Source organism: Parasteatoda tepidariorum, chromosome 4 (assembly GCF_043381705.1).
Source record: "Parasteatoda tepidariorum isolate YZ-2023 chromosome 4, CAS_Ptep_4.0, whole genome shotgun sequence".
Classification (NCBI taxonomy): Eukaryota; Metazoa; Arthropoda; class Arachnida; order Araneae; family Theridiidae; genus Parasteatoda; species Parasteatoda tepidariorum.
In genome coordinates, this window is record NC_092207.1 from 26,637,653 (window position 1) to 26,663,056 (window position 25,404).

General features: G+C 26.6%; 1 protein-coding gene across 1 annotated transcript; it reads left to right on the forward strand.

The window, feature by feature from the left end:
• Positions 1 to 661: 661 nt before the first annotated feature.
• On the forward strand, positions 662 to 24,754 carry LOC107441180 (conserved oligomeric Golgi complex subunit 3). The gene is made up of 20 exons (XM_043051620.2): positions 662 to 975; positions 1,930 to 2,058; positions 4,801 to 4,862; positions 5,139 to 5,304; positions 5,875 to 5,949; positions 6,028 to 6,120; positions 7,337 to 7,584; positions 8,999 to 9,217; positions 9,901 to 10,006; positions 11,415 to 11,448; positions 11,544 to 11,704; positions 14,815 to 15,004; positions 15,102 to 15,187; positions 15,869 to 15,958; positions 16,057 to 16,177; positions 17,698 to 17,780; positions 18,103 to 18,237; positions 20,771 to 20,977; positions 21,994 to 22,092; positions 24,240 to 24,754. The coding sequence occupies exons 1-20, from the start codon at positions 835 to 837 to the stop codon at positions 24,273 to 24,275; spliced, it is 2,481 nt and encodes an 826-aa protein (XP_042907554.1). The 5' UTR covers positions 662 to 834; the 3' UTR covers positions 24,276 to 24,754.
• The last annotated feature ends 650 nt before the right edge of the window (positions 24,755 to 25,404 follow it).

Genomic DNA, 25,404 nt, shown 5'->3' on the forward strand with positions numbered 1-25,404 from the left:
AAGTAGTAGTGGTAGTAGTAGAAGTTCATTTGCGTCGCACTAGAGCTGCACAATGGGCTATTGGCGACGGTCTGGTAAACATCCTTGAGGATGATCCGAAGACATACTATCACAATTTTGATCCTCTGCAGAGGGGATGACACCCTGCTTCGCTAGCCCGACGACCTGCACACGAAGTCGAGCACTTTACGGAAGAACAGTTTAACGAGGACCAATACCGCACACCCTCGGTCCCTACGCAGACTAATCCAAGTGGTCACCCACCCGCACACTGACCGCAGCCAGTGACACTTGACTTCGGTTATCTGCTGGGAACCGTGTTTAAACGATGAGTCCACTGAGGGACTTGTAGTAAAAAGTATAAAGATAAAATAAAAATCTTTCCCTCAAGGGCCATTCACACTGCATATGAGTTCGGAGATACGAGTTTGGAGAGTTTCTCGCGAATAAATATATTTCAGCAATCAGGTTCTTGCTTGTATCTCCGAATTCGTGCACGCGAATTTTCAGTATACAGCGGAATAGTTCTTTAAACCTGTAGACGAGTTTATCGAGTTTTCATTCGCATGAGAAAAAATCGCAAGAGTAAGAATGGTTCCCAAGAGGTTTAAAAGAGAGATTAGAGGCCAACGAAGTTTTAAGCAACTCAACTCGCGATGTGAAAGAAAAACCCATAACAACTCAGCAGATGACATGTTTGTTTGTTTACCGGATATTTTGAATTTTCCGCACTATCAAAATAATGATAATTCTAATATAATTAAATTTTTTCTTCTGTTAAATATGATCTGAATTTCCATTCCATTTTGCTGTTTTATTCTAGATCTTTTAAATATGGATACGGAAGGTTTAGTTACTGAAAAACTTTTGTGTTGGGAAAATGAAGTGGATCCCTTGGCACCGCTTACAGAAAAACAATTAAAACTTATTCGAGCCATATCTGAAATTTCTAATGATAGAGGGAATTTAATTGAGGTACACAAGGATTTGAAAAATTTTAACAAATTTGTTTTCTACTACTTCCATTTTGAGTACATAGGTTATAAGATACGTTCATAATTAATATCTTTAAAAGAATACTTTTAAGTTTATAAAGCAAGAAAAAATAACAAATGCGATCTTTAAGTTTTTGTAGGTAAACTAACCAATTAAAGTTTTGTCGAAACCTAACTTTTATCATTATATCTCAATAAACAATATTGATCATTATTATTTAGTTTCATATTTATCATCAGATATTAGATCATATTCTTTAAACTTGAAAAAAAGTTAGGCAGTAAATGAAGAGAAATTAGATAAGAAATTACTGAGAATGCTTTCACAAATATGATGATGAATGCCATTTTGTGCCAGAAATCACTGAAGTTACCACTAACATGTTTCTTTTATTATTATGGATATAATCAGGTGCCCCTTTTTAGTTGAAACTGCCACAATGAGTATCTTGTTGATTCCTCTATTTTTCAAGATGATGTGTTTATAATATCTTTATTTTTCGAGATTACTACAAACTCCTTAAGAATTGTAGAATATGTGATATTACATTTAAAAGGAATTTTGAGCATTTTTCTTTACAAAAAACTTATTGATGTTAGTAATTTTTTATGCATTTGAAACTAAATAAATAAGTAGTGATTACAAACTTTTTTGATTTATTTCACAGTCTAATATTTTGAGCACTGCTGAAAATGTTTTTCTTTTCATTACAGTTGTTTTGATTTTTTTTGTCTATTTCTAAATTTATTTGTGTACTTCTTTTGAAATTTTAAATGTTCTAGAAGTAATTATCATGTTTCACAAATAAGAAAAAAAAAGTAAAGTTGATAGCTGATTATATTTTTTGTAAAATTTATAGCTAAATGTATTTATTTTGTAATTTTTGTATTTTTTAAATTAATTAATAATCATATTTTTACAAACTTTTTGTAGAATTCACCCAAAGATGAAATGGTATTGCTTCCTAAGATCACTTCTGTACATAATGAAGAGAAATTAAACTTCATAAAGTTTTCCCCTGATGATGTTGTAAAGTACTCTAAAGTTGAAAATGCTCAACAGGTAATTTTTTAAATTATATATAATTTTCTATTAAAATTTTTTGTCTTAAATTAACTTCTTGGAAATATTTTCTTCATAAATATGTATCTCAATAAATAATTACTGTTATGATAATATAGTTTCTAAATTGCATTTAGAAAGATGAAAAATAAATTATTTTAATTAGAAAGTTCAGGCTTACCTCCTCTGAAACATTTTGTTTCACCATTCAATCTGGTATATTTCTTTATTAGTGTCTGTGCGAGTCAACTGGAATCAAATTGCCCTTTGTCTTTGCAATAAGTTTATAAAAAAAAAATTAGTGGCTTGCCCAGAAGCTGCTACAGATTATGCTCGTCAATTTTTTTTTCTTTGGTTGATGATTTTTTTAATTTTCTATTGCCTGGTTGTCACCAAATCTTAATACAGTACAGAACCACTTATCCAGAAATCAGAATACCAGAAAACCGGAACAAAATTCGATACATTTTCCCACCATTTTTTAAAAAAATTTATTTTTCCTCAAAAGATTTCAGAATTCTTCTTTCTTTTTTAAAAGATGTTTACCATCATTTTAGAAATAATCATTAGTTCCCTACACTGTCAAAAGAAGTAAGAGTTTTTTAAAATTATTCTAAATATATATATATATTTTAGTTGAGTTTGGCAATAAAATAATGGCTTTTTGTAGCGATTCAGAAAACCGGAAAAATCAGTTATCCGGAATAATGATGATCTCGATCGTTCTGGATAATAGGTTCTCTACTGTAGCCATTTACATGTAGGTATTGATATTTAAGAGGACCCCAACGAGAGAAAATTTTCGTCGCGAATTATCTTTCTCCTTTATTACTAATTTAATTAATTACTTCATTACTAATTTAATTAATTACTAATTTAAAGTGTAGAAAAAGTAAGTTCAAGGAAACCTTGAGTTAAGTCATGAAGTTTCTATTGCTGAAAAAAATACTTCAAAATATTAAAATGCAAACTAATTATTAGAAGAGAACTTCTCCATTGTGTGATCTTAATTTATCTTCTCATAATTTATTTTCATTTGTATATTTTAAAATTTTCTTTTCAGTATTTGAAACTTCATGGCTTACTCTAGGTTTGCCTGAAATCACTTTTTGTATACTTTAAATTTTAAATTAGTAATGAAGGATAAAGAGAATTTGCGACGTAAATTTTTTTCCCAGGTATGGCTTTCTCTTAAATCTTCTTACTCTGTCTTTGTTGAGTAGAAATAATGAATAAAAAATATCTCTCATCACTTCAAAAAATTTAAAAAAGTTATCACTTCAAAGTTAAAAACTGAATATCTACTAAGCCTTTTTATCCTCTGATGTCTGTTGGAATTTTTATTGCAAAGTTCATCTCAATAATTTATGTAACAAAACTTATTGCTAAATTTAACGGGGACCTATGTACATGTGTGTATTTTTTTTTATTTTTAAAAGTAGCTGAGCATAATTGATTTCCTCTTTGGGCAGCAAAAAACATTGTTACCTACTGTGCTCACTTATGGATGCTAACTTTTCTGTATATTTTGATCCAAAAGTTTCAACTTTAACTGCTTTATTGACCCTTGTTGATCCAAAAATGGGTATTACCAAAATAAATAAGACATGTAACTAATAACTGTTCATGAAGTTTTATTGCAATTTTCTTCCTTCATTATATTTACTTCTTTAATATTCAGCTAGGCATGATGATAAATATTATGTGTGTTTTTAATATTTATTGTACAAGTATTACTAATTGAAGAAATTTAAAATTTTGACTTAATTAGTATTAAAAAGGAAATTAGAAACTTTTTTATTAACTTGTTTACAAAACAGTTTTGAATATACAATCATGCTTGTAAAAATTGTAACACTATGAAAGAATTATGCAAATTGACCTGAAATTACATGAAATATAAAGTGAGGTAAGGCATGTAAATGATTAGAATTACAAAGCCTGTATCACTATTGTCAGTGTTTTCATCATAGAAAAAAAATGGGTGAGAATTTCTCACCCTTTCTCAAAAACAGGGTGAGATTTCAGAAAGTTAAGTGAGATTTCTAAAAACTGAAAANAGAGTGGGAACCCTGTATTACCAAAATAAATAAGACATGTAACTTATAACTGTTCATGAAGTTTTATTGCCATTTTCAATTTTCTTCCTTCATTATATTAACTTTTTTAATATTCAGCTAGGCATGATGATAAATATTATGTGTGCTTTTAATATTTATTGTACAAGTATTACTATTTGAAGGAATTTAAAATTTTGACTTGATTAATAATAAAAATGAAATTAAAAACTTTTTTATTAACTTGTTTACCAAACAGTTTTGAATATACAATCATGCTTGTGAAAATTGTAACACTATGAAAGAATTATGCAAATTGACCTGAAATTACATGAAATGTAAAGTGGGGTGAGGCATGTGAATGATTAGAATTACAAAGCCTGTATCACTATTGGGCATCTTTATTGTACCACAATGTGGCATAAATTTTTATTTCCAATATTACCTTCTTGGTGTTGTAATTTTCATAAACATTATTATATTATTACCTACCAATACATTAACTTATAATTTTTGTTTAGTTTCTGTCNTTCTCGCGCTGTAGTGAAAACACTGCTATTGTGCATCTTTATTGTACCACAATGTGGCATAAATTTTTATTTCCAATATTACCTTCTTGCTTTTGCAATTTTCCTAAACATTATTATATTATTACCTACCAATACATTAACTTATTTTTGTTTAGTTTCTGTCATGGTTTACTTCCGTTGAAGAACAGTTAGTTGAAGATGAAGATGTTTTATTTAAGTAAGTTTCAGCAAATTGCTTTGAATCTATTAAAAATTAAATGTCATCTCAAATCAAATCATTGATTAGATGAGTGAGATATTCAATGTTTTATTTAATTAAGTTTCCTCAAATTGCTCTTAGTTTATCAAAGTGCCATTTAAAATCATTTTATTAGATGAATTAGAAATCCTCTATACCTTAATCTAATTACTTACATAAACAAAATGTAAATTATGTTAATTGTTAAAGAAAGTGTGACTTTTCAAAAAATAATTAATGCTTAATTTGTTATAGATTTTATCTGGAGGAATTAACTTCTCATTGTGGGCAATATAATATGCTTTTTGATGAGTTATGTCAAGTTCTTGAGTCTTTAGAAAATCTGAGGGAAAAATATACTTTTGTGTCAAATAAGACGAATTCCTTGCATGAAGCTTGTGAACACCTTTTAACGCAACAGGTTTGCTAATTTTAATTTTTTGTATTAGGCATTTATGTCAATAATTTTATTTCTTTTATGAATTTTGAAATTAAATGAAAAGTATATAGAGTAAAAATGTCACTGAAATAAAATCTTGTGCTCCAAAATATACTAACTGGCAATTATTTTTTTTTAAACTTGTGCTGTTGATTTGAGTTTTAGGTTAATTTTATTGGTTAGGCTAATTTTTAAAATTAGATTGCAATTTTTCCTATTTTTTTAGTTAATACAGTTATGGGTGGTAATTGCAATAAAAATGAAAATGTAAACAAATAGCTGAAATTTAATCTTGTCAATTTCCAGTTAAAAGTTTTTAGTTGTTTGAACCATTGACTATGTTTTTATTAAAACAGATATATAAGCAAAGGAAAAAACTTAAAAATTCCAATGATTAAGATGTTTATTCCTTTATCAACTCGACTGAAATTTAAATGCTTACAAACTTAAGACTTTTGTAGATTACATCCCTATAATTTGAATTTTTGTTGAAATTTTTTTTTTAATATCTTAGATGTAAAGGTAAATATTTCACACAAATTTTTATTTCAGACAAAGTTGGTGAGCTCTGCTGAAACAATTTCTGAAAAATTAAGCTACTTTAATGAATTAGAATCACTGTCTCAGGTAATTTTCATAAAACTTCAGTTATTTTTATTGCCTTACGTCAGTGTAAATGTACTTATATATTATTTTATCTTTCAGAAAATCTCATCTCCAACTCTATCTGTTGTAAATGAATCATTCATGCCTTTATTGTCACGTCTGGATGAATGCATTGTTTATGTTGAAGAAAATGTAATTATCACTTCATTTTAAATATTTTTATGAATTATAAATTAATAAATTAATTCTCCAGTTTCTTCATCAATTGTTATAATTATATCTATTTCATATGTTATATTTATTTTGTTGTGTATTGATTCATTATTTTTATTTTGTTTGATTAATATTTTTACGTATTGTAATTGATCTTAACTTATTTAGAAATAATCTTTATTTTTAACAAGTAATGGTAAGTAATAAATACATTTAAAAAAACAAATCTGAAAAAAAAACTAAAATATTATTGAATATTTAAAAAAAATACATTTTAGCATTTTTAATTTAGCAATTAAAAATTAAAATAATTTAATAAAAATGATATACCAGTATAATGTTGTGCTGATCAAATTTTAGATCCCATATTCAAAGCTATGTTAGTTTTATTCATTAAATACTATGCCTATTAGTAAGAGATGTTTTCTATTATTTTCTTGAAGATTTAAAGATTACATTTACCGAAATTTTAGAATATATGTTTTCAAAAATTGTACTTGCGTTATTTCTACAAATTAATTTGCAGAAATGCTCTTTTAGTATTGCTCAAAATATTTCTTTCATTTTTTTGTTGAAGCATAAATTTTTTTGGATGTAGTAGCCCTAAATTTATATATATTTTTTGGCTTTGGAAAATACATGTATAAAACCTTTTGGTCAAAACTCCTAGTACATATGACTCAAGTTATCAAAAATGTTTTAACTTTTATCCATTGCAAATTTTTTGTTATTAGTTACAATCATCATAAGGTGAAAATGTTTAAATTTGGGCTTCATTTTGGAAAACAGTTTGAAATAAGTAAAAATGTCATAATCTAACTAAATTTATTTGACTTTATAACTAATAGTCTCTTTAAAATTGTTAGAACTATTAATTTAAATATGATATCTAGTGTAAAAAAAATATTTTTGATTACAAAACTAATATTTGAAGATTTATTAAATTTTGTTGGTTTTGGTTAAATCCACTAACAACAGAATGGCTCCTGTGTGTTTGCAGGCAGTGTGTCCCCTGACCAAGTACTGTTCTACAAACACACATTTATATATTTTATTTTTAATTATTAAGAATTTATATCTTATTTCTAGTTTGTATGATACTTTTTAACACTATGATTTCTATTTTTTTTTGTTGAAAATTTACTTTTATTATTTATATATTTTTTTATTCTTTTAAACTTTTTACCTTTTTCAGATAAATTACAAAGAATCACCTGTGTATCTGGCCAGATTTAGGCACCTTCAAAGTCAAGCTTTGGGTATGATTCGTTCCTATGTAGTTGCAACATTACAACAAGCAACGCAACAAGTTTTGCCCCGCAGAGACAGCTTATCACCATCTGAAAATGCCTTTACACTCTATTATGGGAAATTTCGATCTCACGCGCCTAGAATCCAAGCTTTAATGAAACAAATTGAGGAAAGAGTTGAAAAAAATCCTGAGTATGTTGCATTCTTTTTTATTATAAACACATTGATTCAGAATTAGATTTTCATGAGGATACAATGTATTTTTGTAATGCATGATGTGTAGTGTTTTTGAAAAGTGCCTAAAGGTGCTTATTTTTGATTTTCGTTTATTAAAAGCCCTTAAAGGTGCTTTTTTTCATAGGGTGTTTTTAAAAAGTGCTTACTTTTCCTTTTTCAAAAATGAGATTTTTTCCTTCACCGCGTCGATTTTTGCTGTGTATTATGCAGAAGTGTGGTTTTCACTTTGTTTAATTCAATGTTTCCACAAATCATTCAACCACAATCCATTTCGGCAGACCGTCGACCCGCGACATAGGATAGCACCCCAATCATGTTACATGTTTGATGAAATGCTTCGGAGTCCGCATGTTTATCTACTGCGCTGGATTCGGTGAGATTCTTGCTCTCTCACGTGCAACTCTGCTGCATTTTGCAAGATATACTCAATTCCAGACTTTATCTTCTGCCCTCTGATATCGAACCGAATAACCTCTTGATCATTTTATAATGGATAATATAATCAGGAAAAGAGTTCTTTTTCAGAAACTAGTTATTTTATCATGATCATTTAAAGTCTTAGTATTTTGTTAATGTATATAGTGCATAAAAAATACTTAAATGGTGCTTATTTTTTGTTGAAAGATTTGGCTACGCACCCTGTTATAGAATTCAAACCATTCAAGAAACCATTAAAAATTTCGGGGGTTTTGCCAGTTTAGTGCTTAAAATATGTTGACTTCATTTAATTTACATCAACAGTTTTGCATAATGAATTATTTTATTATTTGTATTGCCATTACAAAAATTCAAATAAGTATTATTTTTTAAAATAAAAATATAACTGAAATTTTTCTTGGATTAAAAATGCAAATTTTGAAACTTGTTTTGCATACATTAAAAGTTAAGATAGACCATTGTGTGCCTGGTATCTGATGGAGGTTACGACTCCACAATTTCGTGACAAACAGCATGATGGTGAGAATGTGGTCAGAATTGCACACGAGCTGTCTTTAGTGCCCAGACAATTATCCACTGATCTGAAGCCGGCTGCGCTCTAAGTCGCCACTGGGGCCACTTACAATGACAGATCAGTAGTTTAGTCGCTAAGCTATGACAGCTCTTGGCGCATATTAAAATTGATTTAAGCGAGTAGGGGATTTATAAATCATTTATTAGATTTTTTACCATAAATAGAAGATGCTATTAACTTCGTTATTTGCACATGATTTCAATTTTTGAATTATTTTGTATGAATTTTAGAATTGATAAAATTGAAATAGTAGTGCTTAAAAATCAAACAAAATTTGATTTTATTTGTGGTTAAATTTTTACTAGTTTTTTATTGTTTTTTCTAGTGTTGTTCTAGTTCTTTTTTTTTCTAATTTAGTTATACTCAGCTTTTATATGACTGCCACCAGTGCTATTTTCAACAGAGAGAGCTACTCTTAGGCCCAAGTGTGTCTGCAGCTATCAATGACCTAGCTGAAAAACATCAGAAAGATCACTGTTCCCTAGTGAGGAGTGGCTGTGCATTTTTGTTACATATTTGTGAGGATGAACACCAATTATTTCATCAGTTTTTTTCACATAATACCCAATTTTTAGAGTAAGGGATATTTTTTTTTATGATATTGTATGCAAAAAGGAAATTTTTTTGTTAGCTGTGAATGTTCAGAGAGATTTCCTTTTTATCTTTATTTACTGTCTTTAATCTTTGAAAAACTGTAATTTAGTGTTAAATCATTTTTTTAAGAAATTGTTTTAAAAAATGTTTTGGGGAAAAACATCATAATTTCAAGTAAGTTTTTTTGTGCATTATGTCAGGGTTGATAAATTGTATAAATAAGTTGGCCTTTTCTGAAAAAGTTATGACTGTCTGGTTTCTTTTAAACAAAAGGAAACCGGCTGTTATTTAAAAAATCCGGCCAAAGTAAAATTAATAATACCCTTTTCAGAAAAGACATTTAATGCTGTGACACATTTGATTATGTCATAGATAAATGGCAATAAGAAAAATAAATGTATTAATACATTATTTTTTCAATATTGTTTTTGCATTTATTATTTCCTATCATAATTCATTTTTATTCATTTATTCTTGCTTAAACTCCTTCGCATAATTAGTAACAATTTTGATGCATAGTTGATTTATCATTGTTAGTAGTTTTAGTTTTAAGGAGCTATTTTCTGTTTTAATAGTATTCATAATTTAATAAAATTATGTAGTTTTTTTATTTTTAAAAAAAATGCTATATTTATACTTTTATTGTTATTCAATATTTTTATCAGGCAATTTCTGGAAGGTTTGTGCATACGATTGTATGATGTGCTTCGGCCAATAATTATTCATATAAATCATTTAGAAACACTAGCTGAGCTTTGTGGGATTCTCAAAGTAAGTTTTACAGACACTACTTTTAAATAAATTCAAATTCTAACAGGTTATTATTTTCTGATTATTACCTAATCATAATTATTATTTTTCTTATCATCTTGACTCTATAATATAATAATATAAGATGATTGCTATTTTTCTTGATAAAATAAACTGTAAATTAAAAAATAAAATAAAAATGCTTGAGTAAATATTATATGAAATATCATTTAAGCAATAGCATGAAGCAGTGCAATATAGGGGAACACAGTTCATATTGAAATAATCTTGATTCAGTCAAATCTCAACAACAACCGAAACTTGAAAAGATAGATAAATAAATTCAAAGTATTGAAATTCAGTTATTAAAAATTACATACTATTAACTTTAGATTGAAAAGAAAAGTTTTTTTCTTCATTATTTTCATGCCTTTTTAAAAAGTTATTAATCTTTTAAAAATTCACGGGAAAATATTATGATAAAAGATGTCCTTTATCTAAAAGATATTCCTTATTTATTTATATATTATGAAGAAAAGATATTCCATTGTTAGTTGCTTATGAAACAACTATTATAGTTAAAACTGTTTCTGAATGGAATGTGTCCTTTGATATATTTGACTAACTTTCAACTTAAGGAAATATCTGTCCTTTCAAAATTTCTGTTTTCTGTAATTTTATCTGGAAAATCTTTCTCTTGTATTTGTAGAAAAATGTTCAAACTATCTAGGAAGAAGCAAAAAAGAGAAAAAAATTTAAAACCAGCAAATTTCTTTTTAGTTTAAGTGCATTAGAAATTTGGAGGGAAATCTTTTTTTCTTCAAGGTAACGAAAATTCTCCAAATCTAGGTTTGAGACAGTGAGGTTTTTCTTTGTTGTATTCTCTCATCATGGGAAATTGTTTTAATATTTCGTGTATAACTTTGCCTTAAAAGTAAATCAAAGCATGAACCATACAAAGTATTTCTTTATATATTGTATGATTTTTTACAGTAAATCCAGTTAATGAATTTTTTTCTGAATATAAACTTAAAGTGATTTGAGATAGCGTTCAATTGCTAAAATCAATAGTATATGTGAAAATTTAGTTTACAGTTGAAAATTCAACACTATGTACTAATAGTCCACCAATAATAATACATAAAATAATGAATTTTTTGAAATATCTTTACATCCTCTTTTGCATGGCTGGTCTTGCACTTAATACATTTTACAATTAATTTTGAATATAATAAGAATATTTTATAATACTTAGGATAAATTTTTGACCAACATGTTTATTAGTAAATTTTAATTGCTTTCATGGGGCATTGCAAGTAATTTGCAGGTAGCGAATGCTTTGTAATTGTTTTGTAATGTTTTTTTTAGTAGATAAAAAAAATATTGTGGTGTATTTTTTATGAATCCTTTATTTTTGTTACTTTTACAGGTTGAAATGTTGGAAGAACACATACAGTATGGTGGTAAATGTTTAAATTTTAAATACTTTATCATTGTTTTACTACTACCTATTCTTATTTACTTAAATTTCTACATTATAATTAATTTTTGATTTTAGCAAATGAACTTGAGGCAGTAAAGACAGCCGTTCATCAAATGTTAGAAGATGTGCAAGAAAGATTAGTATATAGGACGCACATATATATAAAAACAGATATCTTGAATTATAATCCGGGTCCAGGAGACCTTGCGTATCCTGATAAATTGGAAATGATGGAAGTATGCATTGCAATTCTTATTTTCTTTAGATTCAACTTAGTATCAAACTCCAATTATTTAAAAATGGACTTAATAATACTCATTCTTTTATATTTTTAAATATGTTTATGTGGAATATGTGTTATGTTTCAATCCTGTAAATATGTAACCTAATTATTTATAAATACGTTTTGCTAAAATTTTAATTCTTGTAATTGTCGCAAAAAGAATTTTTTTTTGTTTGAGTTTTCCATTTTTATTCATGTAAAAAGTCTTTTTTTTTGTGCAAAAGCAGTGCCCCAATGAATTGCTTTCTTTAACTGCTTAATGATTGTATTATTTAAAAGTGTCTATTTTTGAATCAGGGAAATCATACAAAACTAAGTGTATGTACAATATATGTATTCATTTTTAATTTTTGTGTTAATCTCAACTATACATGTTTTATGAGTGCTGGCATATAGTTTAAAATAAACTATCGCTGAACACACTACAAAACGTCTGTTACTGCCACCTGGCGTATAAATTGAGAAATAAACATTATTAGAAGTATAAGAAATAGATTGTTTTTATCTTTTGGCTCATAACTTTTGAACTCTTCGGCCCGGAAATATCATGGGCGCGAGATATCGAATGTTAAACTTTACTCCGTTATTTTAACAGACTTAAAAAGGAAGGACGCCCGGTGGCAGAGCGGTAGCGCTTCGCGCTCTCGTTCCACAGGTCCTGGGTTCGATTCTTGGGCCGGGCAAGGTTGACTCAGCCTTTCATCCCTTCAGTGGGTCGATAAATGAGTATCAAGCATGCTTGGGAACTAAACACTGGGAGTTCTGCGTTTGGCTGACCACCTGACTGGAACATCTCTTGCACACCAGAGCCCAAGGTGAAGAAAACTGAGATGGGCACAGTAAGCCTTGGCTCTCTATTGGCTGTCGTGCCACTGAGTTTAGAGTTTAAGAAGGAAGGGGTCAAAGTTTGTCCTAATCTATGTTGCTAATCATAAATAAGTAAATAAAAAATATAGTGATGTGAATTGAAACTTGCAAATTCTAGAAGTGTATAAAAAATGTGTGTTTATTATTTCCTCTCTTAGTGTATTTGCAACTCTTAATTAATTTTAAAGAAATCATCAAAATTGGTTTTAACTTTTTAATTAAATTATGTTTCACAATGTAGAAAAGGCAAAATTCTGCATTAATGAAAACATGTATGCAAGGGGAATGTCAAGTGTTCCTGGTTTAGCAATCTGATTGTTGATTAGTTTATTAATTGCACATTGTATTAACCAGTTTTTTAAGAAATAAATGCTTAGGAAAATGCACTGTTGAAAATGTATTTTTTCCTAGCTATTTGTTGTATAATTGTGTTACAATTGTACCAAAATGTTACAATATGTCAACCTTTTTTTGTTATTTTTGTGCAGCAAGATTATATTTTTTCAATCAGAGGGAGCAGTGATTCGGTTCCTTCTTCATTCTGAAATATATTTTACTCGATCATAAGCAACTTTTTCAATCCTGATTGATTTGAAATAATAAATTAAACATAGTTTGTAAAAAGTGATAATTATAAACATTGCTTTAATTTTGTTGTTAATTCATAATTATTAATTTATGTTTTAAAAATTACATATCTAAATTCAATTTATGACTTTTTTTTTACAAACAGTGTACTTCATATACTAGGGGTGTTCCACCTGTGGTCAGAACTAAATGACGGCCCTTGGATGAAAAATCTGTGCTCTCCTCCTGCCTTCCAATTAAAAATTAACTATAAAAAACTCCATCACAAGCACAAGAAATTTTATGACTGATTTTACTAAAAGATATTCCTTATTTATTTATATATTACGAAGAAAAGATATTCCATTGTTAGTTGCTTATGGAACAATTATTATAGTTAAAACTGTTTCTGAATGGAATGTGTCCTTTGATATATTTGACTAACTTTCAACTTAAGGAAATATCTGTTCTTTGAAAATTTCTGTTTTCTGTAATTTTATCTGGAAAATCTTTCTCTTGTAGAAAAATGTTCAAACTATCTAGGAAGAAGCAAAAAAGAGAAAAATATTTAAAACCAGCAAATTTCTTTTTAGCTTAAGTGCATTAGAAATTTGAAGGGAAATCTTTTTTTCTTCAAGGTAACAAAAATTCTTCAAATCTAGGTTTGAGACAGTGAGGTTTTTCTTTGTTGTATCCTCTCATCAAAGGGAAATTGTTTTAATATTCCGTGTATAACTTTCCTTAAAAGTAAATTAACACATGAACCATGCAAAGTATTTCTNTTTTCTTAAAAATATACTTCTATGTTAAACTAGCATTGAATCAGTGTTCTCCCTAAGTATTTTTAGAAAGCCAGTCCATACTTTGATCCCAATGAATGTGCCCTCTTTGCCCTTTTTGTGAAAATAAGCTGCTATCCCTTAAGAATACTGCTATTTATTCAAATTCTAGTTTGAAAAAAATTAATTCTCTGTTTGAATACTAATTACACGTAAAATTATCTGTGTTTATAGGTTTAATTCTGATTACTATTACAAGTATTTACTCTGGTAGAATTATTCACAACTGGTTAAATTTTTATAAGTGTCTCTTTCTTTGGGAGTTGGGGGATATTAGTAAATTTTTTAAGTTGTTTTAAATTTTAAAATTATTTTTCTTAAATAAATACCTTTTTTTTTAAATGTGTTTTAGATGTTTATTTTCTCATAATTTTCACTTTAAATTATAGAAGGAAGTTAAAGTCAAGTTGTATATCAATTAACCTTCTTTTCAGTTTACTTTTTTTGAAGAAAATTTATTCACAGAGATTGTCTTTTAGCATGCCTTTAATTATTTTTATAAACTGCAAATTTTTCTCTTATTTTGATTATGAGAGAGAATTAGTTTTTTAAATGTGCTCTTAAAATAGTATAAGAGGGTCATTTAAGAATTGTCGAGAATAAAATTCATTTATTACATAATATTACAAATTTTCATAAATGTTTACGGTGTTAAGTCCTTTAAAAATTTAAACTGCTCTTTTTCATTCCTAGGGAGAACTCTGATTGAATATTTGTATACTGTTGGTTTACATCATTGCCTTCATTCTTATTCTTAAACATTTCTTATGTATCTTTATAAATCTTTCAGAGTATAGCTGAAAGCTTATCTTTAGGAGGACTAAGTCGGGCTAGCTCCCGAGCTTCCTTAACGTCTCTGAATTCTATCAGCAATGCAGTTTTAACCGAAGCCTCAAATTCATCTTCTGCTGATAAAGGAGAAGACACAAATTCAGTGAAGGATTTTGAACCATATGAGCCGCCTAAGAGAACAATAACTTGTAGGAAGAAATTTTCATTTCTTTTATTTTGTTGCTAAAATCTTTTGCTATACTCATAATTTACACACTGATTTATCTAATTTTAAACTGCTTTTAGATTCTCCTGCTGATTTGCATGGTATGTGGTATCCGACCGTGAGGCGTACTTTAGTGTGTCTTTCAAAATTGTATAGGTGTTTAGATGTAAGTTTGTTTGGCTAAATTACAATTTGTATAGTGTTTAAATTAAGTATAAATGAGCTAGATAATTGAATGTATAATATGTATAATGCCACTGTGAGGAATAGTATAAGTTTTAAATAATGTTTTTAAGGATGATTAATTTTTGTGAATTGATTAATCAAAGATATTAAAATTTGCAAACTAAAAAAATAAATTGTTATGTAACTCAGTTTCAAAATGTTATGTTTTAGTTATTAAAAAATCATATTTTATATGTTATAATTTCTTTAAACTTAATATTAGGTTTAAACTTAATGGATGCAATTAAATAAATTTTGTTTTTAATAATTTGGTAGTTCTGCTTATGAATGTAAAAAATAATTTTTTATTAATTAATTTTCTTGTTAAGTTCTATTTTATATTTTTTTCAGTTTATTCATTTAAAATTTTTTTTAAATTTTTTTTTGGATAAAAAAGGAATTTAAGGGTTGAGTTATAATTAATTGCAGCCAGTTTTTATTCTTCCATTTTATGATTTGGTCTTAAAATCTCCATAAATTTCATTAATTTTTGTATTTTTTTAGAAAAAGGTATGTATTTTTGTTTTTGTATTAGGTTTAGGTTTGTATTTTTTTTAATTTTATTCATGTAATAGTTGATTTTAAATTTTTAACATAACTCAATTTTTTTTTTATATTTCAGAAAACTATATTTCAGGGTTTGTCTCAGGAAGTTTTAACAATGTGTATTCAATCATTGATTTCTGCCAGTGCGACTATCAGCAAAAATAAGGTAACACACTTTTAAATAAGAAAATTTTTGGCATTTTTATAATATAAATTAAAAATGAAAAATATTTCATTCACTTTTTTTTTGTTAATCTTTTTCAGACATTGTTAGATGGGCAGCTTTTTGAAATCAAGCATCTCTTGATTTTAAGAGAGCAAATAGCACCTTTTCAGATTGATTTTGCTATAAAAGAAACAACATTGGATTTTAGTAATGTTAAGAGTAAATATCAATTATTCATTACATTCTGTAAAGATAAAGTTTTGACACATTAAGTATTCATTTGAATACTTCATGGTTCAAAAAGAAAATATTTATATGAAAACAAATTTTTGTCTTCAAAATAATCATTAAAATATTTGTTAGCTTATAATTCATAGTTATAAATCAAAATTTCTAATGGTATCAGTAATGTCTTGATCCATATCATTTTTTGCATTATTTATATACTTCATTTATTTATAAATTTACAAATCCATAAACTCATTTATAAATGTTGCAGCAGTTTCAAAACTTTGTTTTAATTAAGTTGATTTTCAAAGCTTGAAATATGCTTTCACCCCAGAGAAATATTATTTAATACCATGTAACTTTGCCTCTGGACTTAGTAAATTTCCTTTTCTCTAATTATGGATTGGATCAACACTCTGAGGTTACCACTAACATCAATTAACATATTTATTTTGACGATCTGGATATCAGATGTCTTCTTTTAGTCATCAGCTTATTACTGTTGACTAAGCTGTTATAATTCCTATTTTTTCAAAATGACTAGACAAGAGATTATTGGACTGTAAGAATATGTGACTGGTTTTATGAGCACTCAAAAACCTGATTATTTATTGAATAGCATTTGCACCAAGTAATTAGTATAGTTAAGGTTATCTCTTTTAATCAATAAGATTTCATGCTAGTAGGTACATAGTTTGTTCATCAGATCAAAAATTCTAATGGTGTTCTATTCTTTATTTTACATACTAGATATATATGCAACTCTAATTCCGAAAGATTTGATAACGATCTCCATTTTGAAATGAACATTAAGAGTAAATAAGGGGGAAAAAATTTGTCGTGTTTGATTTGCCTGAAAATATTGCTTTATTGCAGTTAAATATATTTTTTTTATTCTTTTCATTTTAAATCAAACCATTGAATTAAAACTTATTAAAGATAATCTATTTTTATCTTAATTTCTACAATGATTTAAGATGAAGTCACTATTTCATTACAATTATTTTTTATTAGTCAGAATAAATTTTTTTTTAAGAGTGTGAAAAAAAGATTTAATGTTTCAAATTTTTATAATATCAAGGAAAGTAAGAAATAATGAAAATATTCTAGGTGCTTAATTCCACTAAAGGAAATTGAAAAAAATTATTTATTAGTATTTTAAAGTTGTTTGAAATGCATTAAAAGACTAAAAGTTATTTTGGAATCACGTACTCTTAGAAAAAAACTTGAAAGGTTGAAACTTTCGATTGTATTTATCAAAATGTAATATATTATTACCAAGAGAAATGATTAAGAGTTATTAAAAAATATAGTATAGATTAAGGTATAAAACAAATTCTCCTTTTATTAATTATTTAACTATTTCTTACTGTAATATATCTTTCTTTGATAATATAATTATATCTTACAATTTCGTCTCAGATATATATATTTTGCATCCTTACTGAAATATCCTTTGTAATCCATTTGAATTTTATTGTAATGATTTTTAAATAGTTTATTAATTTCAGTGGCTGCTTATAGTTTACTCCAGAATCGAACTCATTTATTGTCAATGAACTCAAGTAATGCCATTTTGGAATTCTTACTTCAGGTAAGAGGCATGGTTTAATTTCTTTAATTTTTTCATGTCATACTTTTGATTTTATTTACTTTTGGTAGTGAATTTTAGGTATTATTTATAATATCTATAATATATTTATAATACCTATAATATATTATTAGTAATATATTATTGGTATTTTTTTTCCATTTATTATGGCACTGTAAAAATTTTTGATAAAATCTTACTGTTAATATCATGATAAATTGTTTTTTATATGAAATAATGTTGACTAAAATAAAGTGATTTTTAACACTTAGTTTTTTATTGTTCACCCAAATATTCTTGTTTCGCATTAAAATTCACATTTTAGGGTACGCCACATGTTATAGAGCATCTTATTGATTCCAAAAAGGCTGTTGACAAACAATTGAAAGTTGTCTGTGAGGAATTCATTTCCCATACTGTTACATTTCTTATTGGATCTCTTCAGGAATTTCTTTCAAAGGTAAATATATAACGAAATGTTTCAGAATTTTTTTTTTGGAAAATTGTTCAATTCTCGCACTATTGTGATTTTTAATTTAAAATAATAAATATTTTTCTTTCGATTTTTAATAAGCATAAATTTTTTTTATTTTTTACTCTTTTTCAAACAAAATAAAATGAAATAGTTTGTTCTACAGAAAAGTGTGTAAAAAACACAGAATTTTTTTTTAATTGGCTAATTAAAAAAAATTAAACCTAAATTTTCTTTTATTTTTTTTGTTGCTATTATTTACTACCTTTCTCTTGATTAGCTCATTTTCTGTGTATAGTTTCTAATTTCATCATAAATGATACTTGAATCATTTAATATATGTGTTCTTTATTTTTGTTTTTAAATTGTTTTATTATATTAAAACTCATATAAACGGAAGCTTCTTGATATTTTAATATTTTTGTTAATACTTTATTTAAAGATTCATATTAATTAAATATTTTCATAAATTATTCATTAAAGATTAAACATTTAGGATTTTAATTTTGTTCTTGTACCTTTGTATGAATCAATGAATAATATTTCCCAAGCATATCTTAAAATTATTATTTCTCTCTTGTTTTTTTTAAATCTTTTTCATTCTTATTTTTTTTTTTGTATTATATACCCAGGTACTATTCCTATCTACTATCTCACCTACTTTGGTACTTGTTTTGATTTGCCTTTTAAATGTGCTTTTTTATGATAGTGTTTTATTAAAGTGCCAAAATGGTCATATGCTTTTTGAACTTGTTTCTTTAAGATTTTTACATTACTTTAATAACTTTTGAACACATCGAAATAAGATTTAAAGTATTAAATTTGTTTTAAGAATAAAGAGTGTTATGTTTTATCGATTGAATTTATAATGTGTTTCTTTTCTATATTTTGATTGGAATTTTTATTTTGTTTGAGATTGATTAAAAATCATTGCTAGTTCAGTAGGGAGCCGATTATCCGGAACGATTGGAACCATCGCTATTCCGGATAACTGATTTTTCCGGTTTTCTGAATCGCTACAAAAAGCCGTTTTTTTATTGTTAAACACAACTAAAAAAAATAATTTTTTNATAGTTTCTAATTTCATCATAAATGGTACTTGAATAATTTAATATATGTTTTCCTTATTTTCGTTTTTAAATTGTTTTATTATATTAAAACTCATAAATGGAAGCTTCATGATATTTTAATATTTTTATTAATACATTATTTAAAGATTCACATAAACTAAAGATTCATATTAATTAATTATTTTCATAAATTATTCATTAAAGATTAAACATTTAGGATTCTAATATTGTTCTTGTACCTTTGTATGAATCAATGAATAATATTTCCCAAGCATATCTTAAAATTATTATTTCTCTCTTGTTTTTTTAAAATCTTTTTCATTGTTTTTTTTTGTTTTGTTTTTTTGTATTATATCCCCAGGTACTATTCCTATCTACTATCTCACCTACTTTGGTACTTGTTTTGATTTGCCTTTTAAATGTGCTTTTTTATGATACATAGTGTTTTATTAAAGTGCCAAAATGGTCATATGTTTTTTGAACTTGTTTCTTTGAGATTTTTACATTATTTTAATAACTTTTGATCACATCGAAATAAAATTTAAAGTATTCAATTTGTTTTAAGAATAAAGAGTGTTACGTTTTATTATGTTACGAATTTATAAAATGTTTCTTTTCTATATTTTGATTGGAATTTTATTTTGTTTGAGATTGATTAACAATCATTTCTAGTATCTTAAATATTAGAAATGAGGGTTCTATTAATGCATAATATTTGCACACTTTTAAGTTTTTTAAATTGTAATGCTTTATTTAACTAGATGGCATTGCATAAAAAAGAATCAAAGTTATCTGATAAAATATTACATGGTATAAATGAAATATGATCTGGATTTTCATTGAAAGTTACCTGATATACTTATAAAAGTTAGATATTTTTTTTCTGAAATTGAGTGGAAACCCTGTTTAAAATTAGCTAAGTCACAAACAAGCTAGTAATTAAAAGAAGTAATAAATTTATAGCTATATTTAAGATGGAAAAAATGTTTTAAATTTTTTTTTATTGTTTGAAGTTTTCGAAATTATTGTAACCAAAACTATTGTAAACTATTATACTGCAGTTTTGCTCCCGCCAAAAAATGAATATTTCCGACATCCATGGTACAAGTACATTAAATGCTTACTGCTATACTTTAAACTATTATAAAATCTAGCTATTGTAAAAATTTGAATGAGATGCTAAATTACAATTATTTTAGAATGCAATTTAAAAATTATGTTGCACATCATAAAATGGCTAAAAAATTATTTGTCTCTTTTTTACATTCTGTGTCTCAATAATGAACTCCTTTTTGCCTTAACTGCAAACATTTATAAAAGATTGATTGTGTGTTAATTATTTCAAGATATAACTTTAGAATTTATTAAATAGTTGAAACAGCTTCATATTTTTCAATCAGTTGAAAAATGTCAAAATTTTAATGCAATATTATGGTTATTTATTATTTTAGGCAAAAGTTGTTTCTGAACTCCAAGCTTCATCATCCAATCAAAATATTAGTCTTAGTCAGCAACCTTTTGCTAATGCTGATGCTCTATCTCAACTTATATCTGATAATATTCGGGGATTGAAATCTAAATTGCCTACTTTACACAGATGCATGTCTCTGTATTTAGCTAATCCAGATACAGAATATATTTTATTACGTCCTGTAAAGGTAAGTTCTAAATAATGCTAGTTATTTTAGAGAACATAACCATTTGTCATTGCGTAAATTTTTTTCCAGCTTTTTTTCTCCTTTTTTCCAAGTTTTCTATTGTGTTCAAAATATCTTCTCATTATAATTTTTTTTTATGGTTTTTAAATGTTTGAATCTAAGTACTATATTTTATAAATAATGTAATATTGAAACTAAAAGACGCATTTTTGAGGTTTTATGTAACTTTTTAAAATTAAAATATTTTAATAGTTTGGAAAAATTATTAAGTTTTACTAAATTCGTTTCACAGCATTCTGTTTCTATAATACTGCAGTAATAAACTTTTAGTCAAACATCTCTGGCTGCGGTCAGTAAGCGGGTGGGTGACCACTTTGATCAACCTACATAGGGACCAAAGGTGCGCGGTATTGGTCTTCGTTAAACTGTTCTACCATAAAGCATTGGACTTCGCCCGCAGGTCGTCGGGTTACCAAAGGGGAGGAGCCATCCCCTCTGCAGAGGATCAAAATTGTGATGGCATGTCTTTGGATCTTCCTCGGTCACGTTTCCCAGACTGTCGCCAATAGCCCATTGTGTAGCACTAGTGCGACTTAAATAAAATACCTACTTGCATACCTACCTATTAGTTTTTATTATTAGATTATTTATCTGACATTGCCAATAAATATCTACCTTAACCTTATTAACTGCCTTAACCTTAGTGTCGTTAACCTTAAATGTTAACCATACTAAACTGCCTTAAACAGTATTAGAGCTGTCCTATATGGTAATTAATAAATCCATATATTTATAGAGATATGGGGCACATAAATGCAAAAAAGGTTACGTATGTTACCTATATTGAACTGAAATATATATTTAAGACATTAGAATTGATTTCTAAAATATTTCTTTTATTTATATTTGAAAGTATTAATGATAAAATTTTGTTTTATTAGAAAAATTTTCTTATGCATTTAAGTGTATTTCGTTCATGCTGATAAATGTTAAAACATTGATTTTTTGTTGTTTAGATTCAAATTCAAAGTTGTTTCGAACAACTGTTGCAGTTAATCCGAGTTAACTATTCGGAAGAAGAACAAGTAATTATTGCTTGCCCTTCTTCTGAGCAAGTAAGTGTTTTATTGCCTCATAAGACTTTCATAATTTTATTTTTCTACTATTAAAGAGATTATCCCATTTTTATTTGATTTTAACTTGTATATTAGAGATGTTTTTAATTTATTTTAAAAAACTCTGACATCCAAGCTGAACTGTTTCTATCCAAACAATTTATTATCTAACATCTAAAACATCTCTATATGGATTTTATATAAATTTTTACAGATGTAGCAAAACACAATAATATGCTATTTGACGTTATTTCAGAAAATTTAACTATATCTCAAATGTTGCTTCTGAATGCTAGCTCTGTTACCTTGCTCTTTATTTTATTTTAGACCAAGCTAATCTTAAGTGGATAATTTATATTATACCGTTTCGCTTAGTTATATATAAATTAGGCAAGATTCACATTAGGCAAGACTTAATTGTTCTTAGTCACATGATTACATGCTGAAGAATTCAATATTTATTTCTGATTGATATTTTTACACTTCAAAACACGGTGGAATGACTTTGCAAATGTAATCGCAAAATCATTAAAAAAAAAAAATAAAAAAAAAAATAAGCAGTATTCTCTTAACATTCTTGGACTTAAAATAAATGCCAGTGCTCAAAAATAATTCTATGAATGATCAAATTGAATTGAAATATGGGATGTTCTGGAAAAAAAACATTGAAGTATACAAATTAAAAATAAATTGTATGAAATTTACTTTTTCTTTGATAACTAAAGTAATATCTATTATTCTTAAAACTATGGTTTAAATAACTGGCTGCCTATTGGTTATTCCTGTTATACCAGATGTATTTGCTAAGAGCTGAATCTACTCTCAGTTGTTTCCCATGTCAAATCGACATTACCATTAAACTTATTGTGACTAACTGTTGAGTATTTAAATGTTTAAGGAATGAACTTTTTGTCAATTTTCATCCTGATCTTCCATCATTGCTTAGCGACTATTTTCATTTCAATCTTATGAAGTTTATTAAACCAATAAGATTATATTCACTACTTCTATAAAGTGTAATATTTGCTTGTTACATATACCCATTTATGGTTCTCGTGCCAATAAATTCCACCCAACTAATTATTATGTTATTCTCAAACTTTTCAACTCAATAAAACTTTTATTTTAAATTTATCATAAACTAAATGTGCAAATTTACATTTCCGTAAAATGTTTTCAACTTTTTTTGTATATCGAAACTCATATTTTCAAAAACAGTTAATTTTACTTAACCGCACAATTTATTTTATAAAATACGAGTTAAGGTCTTCACATTAGCTAGAATACTACATTTTCATTATTCACGAGTTAGATTTTTTTCTGCTTTACAGAAGCATAAGTAATAAAGTTTATATTATTATAAATATTTTTTTTTATTTTTAAATTATTTGTTAACAGTTCTCTTGCGGTATCTGTATATAAAAAAAAAAACAAAACTGTCTGCTTGTTTTTGTAATTTTTCTGAATTCTATTTGCCAATTTTTTTTTGTAAAAGTGAATTTTCACACAAAATGACAAATTCTACTGAAAACTACCGATTTAAATAAAAGCTTTTCACATATCATTTATAATAAATATCTCTAAAGTATCCTCTCCATGTTCTCCACATATTTTAAACATATTTAGCACGTAAAATTTTCCACCAAATAAAAAACAAACAAACATTGTTCTTTTATTTATTTTTAACGAACAATTTATGTTCTAAAAAACATTCAAATTATTTTAATGTAAAAAAATGTGTTATGATTAATGTACTAAGTTACAAGTTTATATTTTATAAATTTTGCTGATTGCTCTTTATCTGATTTGCTCCTTGGGTTTAATTGCTTAAAATTTTTCTACCCAGCACAAAATCTCTTTTGAATAGCATGTGCAAAAATTAGCATTGCATGAAAGAAAGCAAGTATCTTGAACCATGAACCAAGTTTAGGGTTGAGATTTAAAGAGTTAATTTTAAGTTAAATAAATTTTAATGCAGATGAAATGATCTGAATGCATAGCATAAATACATACCTAATAGCCTAAATGTTTTGACTGAAGCTATAGAATTAATTTTGAATGCTTCTCTTTTTACATTATTTATTTACTTCATTTATTATTTTGTAGTATAAATAAGTTACTGAATTATTTTTATCTTTTTTTTTCAGCTAACTATTTTGTTATCTCCCAGTATTACGAAATGAGAGATCAACAAAATTCATTTCACATCACCGTGTCCAATATTTATTTCCAAATTTATTTCATTATTCAATTGCTACTTCCTGGAAAATAACACCTAGTCATTCTTTTCAATCAAGTATTCATCTTTGCTATAGAGCTTTCAAGTTAAGGACTTTTTGAAACTACAGAGTTATTGGATTCATCATTGTATTCTAGTGAGATTTTTTTTTTACCTGATTGGTTTTTGAAAAATATAATGAAACCAAAATTTCATAATAATTGATTCTTTTTATAAATTTCAATTCTTTTTAACATCTTATAGATCATTATAATTTATAAGAAATAGTTTTGCTATGATTATTATTGTAACTGTGTGGATTTAATTATACTTTTTACATAAATTATTTCTAATTATATATCTTTATAAATAACTTACAATAATTTCATCATGCGTGCAATGTAATAAATCATTTTTGTTGTTGTTTAAAGGCATTAGTTCCAATTTTGTGTTTTCACTAGTTAATGTAAACAAGTTGCATTTTTGAGTTACTCTATATTTTGCATAATTTATGTAAGAGAAAAGATAATGTTTAAACTCACATATATTATATTATTGCAGTTAAAAAAAAGCATGCAGGTTTCAATGCGGTTGTGGACACTAATTTTCATTGCACAATAAAGTGAAGAAAAGAATGGTGATGAAAAGCAACACAATTATATGAAATAAATAAAACATAAAATTGATTTAACCAATAAGAAAATGAGGATCGAAACACATAAAATGCACCAGTAGTTCCATTTGTTGAACAATGGAACAACCAAAAAAATGGAAGGGGAAAAAAAGTATCCAAAAAAGGTTTCCATATATTTGAAAATAAAGCTTCACAGAAGAGCAATTTTTTAAAAATTTATTATTTTTGATAATATGCTATCGAGTTACATCAGATACCGATATTATACAGATACTTTATTATATTATGTTATTTTAATAATATAATATAATATTGGGTTATCTTTGAAATGAAAGTCTAGCATATTAGTTAACTGAGTAGATTTTACTTACTATCTGTCTATTCTGCAGAGCAGTTAATGACAAATTCACTTACATAAGTATATTAAACTTTAAAGTATAGGAAAAGTGAGTTCTTGTAA